Below are 10917 nucleotides of genomic sequence, written 5' to 3' on the forward strand. Positions count from 1 at the left end.
AAAATGCTGGGCATCGTGACGCACGCATGTAATCCCAGCTACTCGGAGGCTGAGGCAGGAGAATTGCTTGAACCTAGGAGGCAGAGGCTGCAGTGAGCCGAGATCATGCCACTGCACTCTGCACTCCAGCCTGGGCAACAGAATGAGCTGCTGTCTCAAAAAAAAAAAAAGTTTAAGCCACTTCCCACGGCCAACTTCTATTCTTTTTTTTTTTTTTTTTCTTTTTTCTTTTTTTTTTTGAGACGGAGTCTTGCTCTGTCACCCAGGCTGGAATGCAGTGGCACAATCTTGGCTCACTGCAACCTCTGCCTCCTGGGTTCAAGCCATTTTCCTGTCTCAGCCTCCCAAGTACCTGGAATTACAGGCGCGCACCACCACACCTGGCTAATTTTTGTATTTTTTGTAGAGACGGGATTTCACCATGTTGGCCAGGCTGGTCTCGAACTCCTGACCTCAGGTGATCTGCCTGCCTCAGCCTCCCAAAGTCCTGGGATTACAGGCATGAGCCAGTGCGCCTGGCCCTTCCATTCATTCTTTAGATCACAACTGAGATAGGGAGGAGAAGATCCCTCCCCACCCACAGGCCTCTGTGCATCCTGCATTACAGCCTTGGCCCACCTTGGACATAAGCTGCCTGCTTGCTCATCTGTCTCCCTGACTAGTTACCTGGACCACGGCAACAGCCTCTTCACTGGCTCTCTGCCTTCCATTTCTTGTGAACCCAGCAGCCAGAATGATCTCTGATCTGACCATGTTGCTTCCTGTGTAAAACCCTCTGTGGCTCCCTATTACCCCCCAGAACAGAGGCCAAACTCCTTACAACATTCGCAAGGACTTCACCTTCCAGTCTCTGCCTGATTCTTCATCCCTATCTCTCACCACCTTCCACCATGTGGAATCCTTTCAGTTCTCCAAACTGACTGTTGTTTTCTGCCTAAAACACTCTACTCATTTTTTGCCTGGCCTAACTCCCTCAGTGCCCAGCTTAGACAAAAGCCTTCCCTGTACCACTGTCCTATACTTCTCTGCCCACTCAGCATTGAGTCTCACCCCTTTGTCGGCCTCCCCCATAGACCGTCAGCTCTGAGAGGGCAGGGGCCAACTCCGTCCCCTCCTGCTGTCGTTCCTGGCATCCAGCAAGGGGCCTGCCACCTAGCGTGCTGAATGAAAGAATGGACCTCGGGGTTTCAGTGTGGAAGCCTGGGCAGGTCTGTCTTGGGGCCGCTGCATCCCCAGTGCTCAGTCTAGGGCGCAGCACGGAGAGTTCGCAACTGTTTCAGGAAGAAGGCAGGCGGGTGGGCCGACCCAAGAAACGCACATTATACCTCCGGCGAAGTGAAGGGAGGGATAACAAAGCAAAGCTTGAGGGCTCCGAGAAGCTCTGAAGAAAACAAATCCAGCCATGAGCCCACTCCTGTAACCCCAGGCTTTGGAAGACGGAGGCAGGTAGATCGCTTGAGGTCAGGAGTTCGAGACCAGCTTGGGCCACATGGCGAAACCCCGTCTCTACTAAAAACACAAAAGTTTGCTGGGCGTGTTGGCGGGCACCTATAATCCCAGCTACTCCAGCGGCTGAGATGGGAGAATCGCTTGAACCTGGGAGGAAGAGTTTGCAGCGAGCCGAGATCCTGCCACTGCCCTCCAGCCTGGGCGACAGAGCCAGACCCTGTCCCCAATAAACATATCAGATAAGAAAAAAAATAAGAAAGTTTTTAAAAAAAAATTTTTTTTTTTTTTGAGACGGAGTCTCGCTCTGTCGTCCAGGCTGGAGTGCAGTGGCACGATCTCGGCTCACTGCAAGCTCCGCCTCCCAGGTTCACGCCATTCTCCTGCCTCAGCCTCCCGAGTAGCTGGGACTACAGGCGCCCGCCACCATGCCCGGCTGATTTTTTGTATTTTTTGTAGTGATGGGATTTCACTGTGTTAGCCAGGATGGTCTTGATCTCCTGACCTCGTGATCCACCTGCCTCGGCCTCCCAAAGTGCTGGGATTACAGGCGTGAGCCGCCGCGCCCGGCCAGTCTTTTTTTTTTTTTGAGACAGAGTTTCGCTCTTGTCGCCCAGGCTGGAGTGCAGTGGCACGATCTCGGCTAACTGCAACCTCCGCCAGGTTCAAGAGATTCTCCTGCCTCAACCTCCCCAGTAGCTGGGATTACAGGCGCCCGCCACCACACCCGTCTAATTTTTTGTATTTTTAGTAGAGACGGGGTTTCGCCACGTTGAGCAGGCTGGTCTCGAACTCCTGACATCAGGTGATCCGCCCGCTTCAGCTTCCCAAAGTGCTGGGATTACAGGCGTGAGCCACGGCGCCCGGCCAAAAAAAAAAAATTTTTTTTTTTTTTTGAGATATTTTTTCACTCTTGTTGCCCAGGCTGGAGTGCAGTGGCGTGATCTCGGCTCGGCCTCCCAAAGTCCTGGGATTACAGGCGTGAGCCACCGCGCCCGACCCAAAAAAATTTTTTTAAAAGAAAAGGGAAACAAAACAGTCTCCTACACCTTCGGACCACTCACAAGAACGATGGCACCGCCCTCCTCTCCGCCCCTCACCAACATGGCCGCCCCCAAGGGAGTGGGCGGGTCTGCGGGGCGGAAGTGACGCACGAGCGGAAAGTCCGTCCTGCCGCTTGGCCGCGGGGCGCCTGGCTCAGCGGCTTCTGCGGGCTTCGAGGAGCGGAATGTTGCGGGCTGGGTGGCTCCGGGGCGCCGCGGCGCTGGCGCTGCTGCTGGCGGCCCGAGTGGTGGCGGCGTTCGAGCCCATCACCGTGGGCCTAGCCATCGGGGCCGCGTCGGCCATCACCGGCTACCTGTCCTACAATGACATCTACTGCCGCTTCGCCGAGTGCTGCCGCGAGGAGCGGCCGCTCAACGCTTCGGGTACGGCGCGCGCGCGAGCCGTGGGTCGACGCTGCGGGGGGCGCGGGGGCGCGGAGGGACGGCCTCGTGGGCGCCTGGCACGGACCGGGCCCGTGGCGGCGGTGGTCCCAGCTGGGGTGGGCGGGGAGCGGATGGGGCGGCCCCGGAACCGTTCGCGGGAACGCAGAAGCGGTGCCTTCGCCAACAGTCTCCAGATCGTGGGGCTGCCCCAGCGCCTTTCTAAAGCTCCCGTTCCTGGGGATCACAGGCGGAAGAAACGGAAAGTAGGTGGGCGGCCCTTCTGCGCCCTGCCAACCCTATTAAGTAGCTTTCAGACGTGCTGCGTCGCCCAGAAAGCCCACATTTGGCCCCTGGTTTTCCTGCAGGTCAGCAGGGGTGGCTGGGATTAGCAAGCGCTCAGTCAAGCGATGGTTCATCTCTGAATGAATGAACATTTAGCTTCCTTATCAGACCCCGAAGCGTTAAGGACCTCCACATAATCTTGAAAGTGGCATCGTTTGACTGCCTCGGCCCTAGGGTTTGACAGACACCCTGCTGTGTCCCTGGATAATCTGTGCTTCTTGCTTTGGCCAGCTAAGAAAGTGCTGCGTTGCTGATGCATTTTTAAGGTCTGTTTCTCTCTGTTCTGGGGCTGTTCTTGCAGCTCTCAAGCTGGATTTGGAGGAGAAGCTGTTTGGACAGCATCTAGCCACGGAAGTGATTTTCAAGGCGCTGACTGGCTTCAGGAACAACAAAAATCCCAAGAAACCACTGACCCTTTCCTTACACGGCTGGGCTGGCACAGGCAAGAATTTTGTCAGTCAAATTGTGGCTGAAAATCTTCACCCAAAAGGTCTGAAGAGTAACTTTGTCCACCTGTTTGTATCGACTCTGCACTTCCCTCATGAGCAGAAGATAAAACTGTACCAGGCAAGAGAACCCGCTATTATCTCGTCCGCAGGCCAGTCGGACTGGTCCGGGTGACCTGCTCACTAACTCTGGCCTCTGCTTCTCTTTCCTTTGTGTTGCTGTAGCCCCCGGCTCCACTGAGTTAAGGCACATTTAGTCCAGGTAGTTACAAAGCTCTCCTACAACATTTCTCTTACTTGGTTCCAAAACAGTCCAGTGGGGTAGGGGATGTTATTTCCATTAAAAGATGGGGAGCCAAGGGCCTGGCGCCGTGGCTCACGCCTGTAATCCCAGCACTTTGGGGAAGCCGAGGCGGGCGGATCATTTGAGGCCAGGAGTTTGAGACCAGCCTGGCTAACATGGTGAAACCCCATCTCTACCTAAAAGTACAAAAATTACCTGGGCACGGTGGCACGCACCTGTAATCCCAGCTACTTGGGAGGCTGAGGCAGGAGAATCGCTTGAACCTGGGTGGCAGAGGTTGCAGTGAGCTGAGATCGCGCCACTGTACTCGGTCTCAAAAAAAAAAAAAAAAAAGGCCGGGCGCAGTGGCTCACGCCTGTAATCCCAGCACTTTCGGAGGCCGAGGGGGGCGGATCACGAGGTCAGGAGATCGAGACCATCCTGGCTAACACGGTGAGACCCCGTCTCTACTAAAAATACAAAAAATTAGCCGGGCATGGTGGCGGGCGCCTGTTGTCCCAGCTACTCGGGAGGCTGAGGCAGGAGAATGGCGTGAACCCGGGAGGCGGAGCTTGCACTGAGCCGAGATCTCGCCACTGCACTCCAGCCTGGGCGACAAAGCAAGACTCCGTCTCAAAAAAAAAAAAAAAAAAAAAGAGAGAGATGTAGTCAGGGCCAGGTGCAGTGGCTCACGCCTGTAATCCCAGCACTTTGGGATCCGCCAAGGCGGGCGGATCACCTGAGGTCGGGAGTTCGAGACCAGCCTGACCAACGTGGAGAAACCCCGTCTCTACTGAAAATACAAAATTAGCCGGGCGTGATGGCGTGCGCCTGTAATTCAAGCTACTTGGGAGGCTGAGGCAGGAGAATCGCTTGAACCCGGGAGGCGGAGGTTGCAGTCAGCTGAGAATGGGCCACTGCACCCCAGCCTGGGCAACAGAATGAGACTCTGTCTCAAAAAAAAGAGAAAAGAAAAAAAAAGATGGAGCCTGGAGCCGAGAGGCAAGGTGACTTACTCCTGCAATCTTTATAGCAGAACAGGACCTTTGTAGCAGAACCAAAACCTCCCAACTCCCAGTTGACGTGGTAGCCACCTTCTCTGGTGAGTGAAGGGATTTCACATCCCTAGCAGTGCAGTTGGTGAGAAGGGGCAGTCAGTCTTCAAGGATTTGCTCGGGCGTGGCTTCATTCAATGCTGCCCACCTCTGGTGCAGCCTCAGCTTTGCCTCTGCTCTTTGCAATGTAGCCTAGAGGTCTTTTTTCTCCTAAACAGGTTTTATTCCCTTTGTTCCTCCCATCCTTCATGTCCTTGGCATTGCTTTCTTCAGAGGAAGCCTCAAAGAACTGAACCTTGAGACCGTTTCTCCTTTTGAGATATTGTTTCCACATTCATTTTATATTAAGTTGTCTAGGAGGGTTAGTTCTCATTTAAATGAATGTTGCCCTTGTCAAGGTTAACATTCCCACTGGCAACATAGCAAGACTCCATCTCTACAAAAAATAAAAAAATTAGCCAGGTGTAGTGGCATGCACCTGTAGTCCCAGCTACTTGGGAGGCTGAGATGGGAGGATCGCTTGAGCCTGGGAGGCTGAGCCTACAATGAACACGTGGTCATGTCACTGCATTCCAGTCTGGGCGACAGAGTAAGACTCTATCTCAAAAAAAAAAAAAAAAAAAAAATCCTCCTGTTAGGTGGGGACTGAAGAAAGAAATAGAAACTTAACAAGGAAGTAGAAGTGTTTGCCCAACAAACTGACGTGAGACAGGGAAGACTGCCAAAAAGGAAGGAAGGAAGGATTTTCTTGTTCTTTACATTCTTTATAAATCTCTGGAAACAGAGTAATATAAATGGATGAGGGCATGTCTGGGGGAGCTTCATGGTATAGCCTTTCACGCTTTGGGGTTGAGGGCTTGTTGCTTGAGTGTCTTTATGTTTGTTTCAAGAAAACATCTGGAACAGATGCTTTTCATGAAATGTCATTGAGTCAGCTCTGTTGGTCTGGGGCACTGTGCACTGTGCAGGTCTTGATCTAGTTCCTTATTCCTCAGTATGTCTGATAGTACTAACTTGAGATTGTAGTCCAAGAGAGATGAAAACTATGGCTAGGTTAGCAGTGAATGATATTCACGGATCTTGCCGGGTGGCTCATTCCTGTAATCTCAGCACTTTGGGAGGGTGAGGTGGGTGGATCACCTGAGGTCAGGAGTTCGAGACCAGCCTGGCCAACATGGCATAACCCTGTCTCTACTAAAAATACAAAAATTAGCCAGGTATGGTGCAGGGGATCGGGGCGCCTGTAGTCCCAACTAACACGGGGGGCTGAGGCCGGGGAATCGCTTGAACCCAAGAGGCGGAGGTTGCAGTGAGCTGAGATCACGCCACTACACACCAGCCTGGGGGATAGAGTGAGACCCTGTTTCCAAAGACAAAAAAGAAAAGAAAAGAATCACGGATCTTGTACCTCTTATACCTTTAAAAAGTCAGATTTAATAGTCATTTGAGTTAGGAAAAAACTTCTCTGCATTTTAGCATCTATCTCTGCCAATTTCCACTTTTTAGAGATAAGGTTTTAGAAAAGCTGCTACCTAGCGAGTGGGGGTGAGGGTGCCATTCTAAGAGCTCTGACCTCGTCCTTCGGTGCATGAGGAGCAGATGGAGCCTGCGCGCCTCTTGGTGCACCCTTTGAGCTTCGCATCCTATTTCTTCTTTCATGGTCGGTCCAGGACCAGTTACAGAAGTGGATCCGCGGTAATGTGAGTGCATGTGCGAACTCTGTTTTCATATTTGACGAGATGGATAAATTGCACCCCGGGATCATTGACGCAATCAAGCCGTTTCTAGACTACTACGAGCAGGTTGACGGAGTGTCTTACCGCAAAGCCATCTTCATCTTTCTCAGGTCAGCGGGAGGCGGTTTTTTGGGGCACACAAGCCCTTCATTCTCTCAATGATAAAATGAGGTCCTGAGGACCATCAGCACTTTGTTTACCAGGACGAAAGTGCCTGCTTGGCACAAGGCACTTACCTACTGCTTTACTTTTCCTTTGCCAGTCTCAGCATGGCACACAGTGTGGGTTGTGGAAATGAACTAAAGAAATAATCACTGGGCCAGGCGCAGTGGCTCTCACCTGTAATCCCAGCACTTTGGGAGGCCATGACGGGCGGATCACCAGGAGATCGAGACCATCCTGGCTAACATGGCGAAACCCTGTCTCTACTAAAAATACAAAAATTAGCCGGGCGTGGTGGCGGGCGCCTGTAGTCCCATCTACTCGGGAGGCTGAGGCAAGAGAATGGCGTGAACCTGGGAGGCGGAGCTTGCAGTGAGCCGAGATCACACCACGCACTCCAGCCTGGGTGACAGAGTGAGACTCTGTCTCAAAAAAAAAATAAAATAAAATAAAATAATCACTGATAGCAGGCAATTTTAGCCGGGCATCGTGGCATGTGCCTGGAGTCCCAGCTCCTGGGGAAGTCGAGGCAGGAGGATTGGTTGAGCCCAGGAGTTCAAGGTTTTATTGAGCTATGATCATACCACTGCACTCCTGCCTGGGTGACAATCAAGACCCCGACCCTAAAAATGAAACAGAAATGAAAACAGTTAATTTTATTAACTGTGCATGTTGGTTTTTAGGGTTGTAAAGGGCCATAGCATTATCCCAGCTAGTTGTGAATAAACACTTTAGGTTCCATGAGAGCACACTTTTTTGTCTAGTAGCACTCAGTAAATATTCCTTGATGAAAAATAGATCTTCGGCCGGGTGTGGTGGCTCACACCTGTAATCCTAGCACTTTGGGAGGCCAAGGTGGGCAGATCACTTGAGGTCAGGATTTCAAGACCAGGCTGGCCAACATGGTGAAACCCTGTGTCTACTAAAAATACAGAAATTAGAAGGGGCGTCGTGGTGGGCGCCTGTAATCCCAGCTACTCAGGAGGTTGAGGCAGAAGAATCGCTTGAACCCAGAAGGTGGAGGTTGCAGTGAGCTGATATTGCGCCACTGCACTCCAGCCTGCATGACAGAGTGTCTCAAAAGGAAAAATAGAGCAGATTCATTTCTTGGTATGACACAGAAGTCTTTTTTTTTTTTTTTTTTTGAGACCGAGTTTCATTTTTGTTGCCCAGGCTGGAGTGCAATGGCATGATCTCGGCTTGCTGCAACCTCCACCTCCCGGGTTCAAACGATTCTCCCGCCTCAGCCTCCCGTGTAGCTGGGATTACAGGCATGCACCACCATTAGCCTGGCTAATTTTTGTGTTTTTAGTAGAGATGGGGTTACTCTATGTTGGTCAGGCTGGCCTTGAACTCCCGACCTCAGGTGATCTACCTGCCTCGGCCTCCCAAAGTGCTGGGATTGCAGGCGTGAGCCACCACACCCAGCAGACACAGAAGTCTTAATATGTGATTTTAATCTTTATTTCTCTGGCAAACTCAGCAATGCAGGCGGGGACCTTATAACTAAGACGGCTCTTGACTTTTGGCGGGCCGGAAGAAAGAGGGAAGACATTCAGCTGAAGGACCTGGAACCTGTACTGTCTGTCGGAGTCTTCAATAATAAACACAGTGAGTCCACCAGGGTAAAGGAGCCCCTTAACTGTCCAGCAGTGAGCCGTCTGCTCTTTCATTGAGTGTTTCACAAAGCCACAGGATCCCACTGGATTTCCTCATTTTGCTAAAGTCAGGAATTTTCTTAGGGCATACTGTCCTAGAAACCAGTTAGTGAGTGTCCAGCTGAGTCCTACATGGGCTTGTTGCACACTGACAAGATTCTCTCAAGGGGTACGGACATGAGGAATGTGCTGAGGGTCGGGACTGGAGCTTGGCCAAGTGGCGGTGGTGGCAAGAAACCCAGCTGTGTCTTGTTCTACAGGTGGCCTGTGGCACAGTGGACTGATCGACAAAAACCTCATTGATTACTTTATCCCCTTCCTGCCTTTGGAGTACAGACATGTGAAAATGTGTGTGAGGGCCGAGATGAGGGCCCGTGGTTCTGCTATAGATGAAGACATTGTCACAAGAGTGGCAGAGGAAATGACGTTTTTCCCCAGAGACGAGAAAATCTACTCAGACAAGGGCTGCAAGACTGTGCAGTCGCGGCTGGATTTCCACTGAGCTCCTATCCGTATGGGGTAGGAGACAGCTGGGAGGCTCCGCACACCAGAGGCCTTGCCTTTCAGAAGAACCCTGAAGACCGCTTTGGGGTTTTGCCTGTTTGCACCTTAGACTTTTGGGATATAGAATCTTTTTTTTGAGAAGAGGTCTCACTCCGTCATCCAAGCTGGAGTGCAGTGGTGCAATCCTCAACTCACTGCAACCTCCGCTCCTGGTTTGAGTGATTCTCATGCCTCAGCCTCCCGAGTAGCTGGGATTACAGGCATGAGCCACTGTGCCCAGCTGGGATATAGAATCACTGTGGAAAACACGTGAATCTATTGCGTGCATTTGTCATTTAGCAAGATGGCAGCAGTCCAGCTGTCCTTTGCAGCTGGAGATGAACTTTTTAAAATCCCCTTCACACTTAATGTACTGACCGTGACAGAAGTACCTGAAAACAGCTGTGCGCGGCAGGCCCGGCAATAGCTTCTGACCCACAGCACCCGCGCCTCAGAAGCTACGGTCACAACTAAAGGAGTCCAGGGACTTGCTGCAGGCTGGGGGGCAGTGGGTGGTTCTCACCAGCAGGCTGGGGGGCACTGGGTGGTTCTCACCAGCAGGCTGGGGGGCACTGGGTGGTTCTCACCAGCAGGCTGCGGGGCACTGTGTTCTCATTAGCCAAAAACATCCTTTTGCTCTGTCTCGTTCTTTACAGAGAGTTCACTGAGTTGAAGTATACTCAGTTAAAATCGGGGGTGGAGGTGCAGACGGTGTCTGACGGGAGGATGTGGCCGTGCCCGCTGAGCACTCTTGATCTGAGCTGACCTGTGTGTGGGGTGGGGCCTTCACCTAAGACCTCCGCAGCAGACCTGGACGGACAGGCCCCTCCCGCCTGTCCATCGCTTTGGCTGCTAATACAGCCCTGGCTGTGGAATCCTTCACTGTCTCAGCGGGTATCAGCCCCAGCCTGCCTTGTGCCATCTCTCAGCTTGGCTCTCTGCTAGAGTCCCCCCAACCATATATCATAGAGTTGAATCACAATGAGACCGTTGGCTTTGAATTTGAGTCATTGGTTCCCATGGTGAGATGCTTGTTAAGACTTTATACTTGGGTCAATCTCTCACTTTATTTTGTAGAACCATTTGAAATCCTAGGATGTGCTTGTTCTGGAAGGATGACATGGGCCCAGACTGAACAAGTCAGCTTGATGATCTTAAATGATGGAAGTATAGGACGTTGATTATTTTAAAACAAGGGAAGGACACAAAATGCAATGACTGCTTAGTCCTTTCTCGGATACTCTTAAAACAATTTTTTATTGTTAAATTTGTGGTAATACATGGTCACAACCGTGGATCAAACAAGGTCAGTCTAAAGTGGCAGGTCCTAGGTGTGACCTGATAACACCACCGTTTGTGGCAGCACCGGGCTGGACTGCCCTGATCCCTGGGACGTGAGACTTAGCTTCCAGCCGGTGTGAATCATTGTATCTGTCTCATAATCACAGCACAGCTGCAGACACAACAACGTGCAGCATTTTTTACATAAAAATATGGTAGAATTAATTTATGACATGGAAATGCCTTACGTGGTATCACACTTACTCTTGAAAAAAACACCAAGATGACGTTTAAAATTTTTAGTACGTATCCTTAAATTGGAGCTAAGTTATACTTCTTTTATAACCTTTTGGGCATCTGGTCGAGAGGAGACAAGATTTTCTCTGTTTACAATGATGCAATAAATACGTTTGCCACCTTTGGACTGCCGTTACTGATTTGTAACTTGAAAAGGCTATGGTTGATCATGACCCCGCCTCCCCCACCTCCCTTATAAAGATGTGGACGAGAGCTTTATTGACCTACTGACTATAAAATA

At 51.2% G+C, this 10917-nt stretch overlaps 1 protein-coding gene across 3 annotated transcripts; it reads left to right on the forward strand.

The window, feature by feature from the left end:
• Positions 1 to 1825: 1825 nt before the first annotated feature.
• TOR1B (torsin family 1 member B) lies at positions 1826 to 10800 on the forward strand. 3 transcript variants are annotated; one of them, XM_019033505.3, is made up of 5 exons: positions 1826 to 2873; positions 3517 to 3782; positions 6670 to 6845; positions 8381 to 8508; positions 8816 to 10800. In XM_019033505.3, the coding sequence occupies exons 1-5, from the start codon at positions 2675 to 2677 to the stop codon at positions 9055 to 9057; spliced, it is 1011 nt and encodes a 336-aa protein (XP_018889050.2). In that variant the 5' UTR covers positions 1826 to 2674; the 3' UTR covers positions 9058 to 10800. The 3 variants fall into 3 exon arrangements, 1 of the variants encoding a protein (XP_018889050.2); XR_010130374.1 differs by lacking the exons at positions 8381 to 8508; positions 8816 to 10800 and having other exon boundaries at positions 2598 to 2873; positions 3517 to 3923; positions 6670 to 6717; XR_010130375.1 differs by lacking the exons at positions 6670 to 6845; positions 8816 to 10800 and having other exon boundaries at positions 2611 to 2873; positions 3517 to 3923; positions 8381 to 8448.
• The last annotated feature ends 117 nt before the right edge of the window (positions 10801 to 10917 follow it).

The sequence above is a fragment of the Gorilla gorilla genome, chromosome 13 (assembly GCF_029281585.2).
Source record: "Gorilla gorilla gorilla isolate KB3781 chromosome 13, NHGRI_mGorGor1-v2.1_pri, whole genome shotgun sequence".
NCBI classification, from domain to species: Eukaryota; Metazoa; Chordata; class Mammalia; order Primates; family Hominidae; genus Gorilla; species Gorilla gorilla.

Bases quoted from the DNA above. Each gene is read 5' to 3' on its own strand.
- TOR1B (XM_019033505.3), top strand. From the start codon at position 2,675: ATGTTGCGGGCTGGGTGGCTCCGGGGCGCCGCGGCGCTGGCGCTGCTG. The intron at 3,783-6,669 runs GCAAGAGAACCC...TGGTCGGTCCAG, and splicing joins AGAAGATAAAACTGTACCAG to GACCAGTTACAGAAGTGGAT. The intron at 8,509-8,815 runs GTGAGTCCACCA...CTTGTTCTACAG, and splicing joins AGTCTTCAATAATAAACACA to GTGGCCTGTGGCACAGTGGA.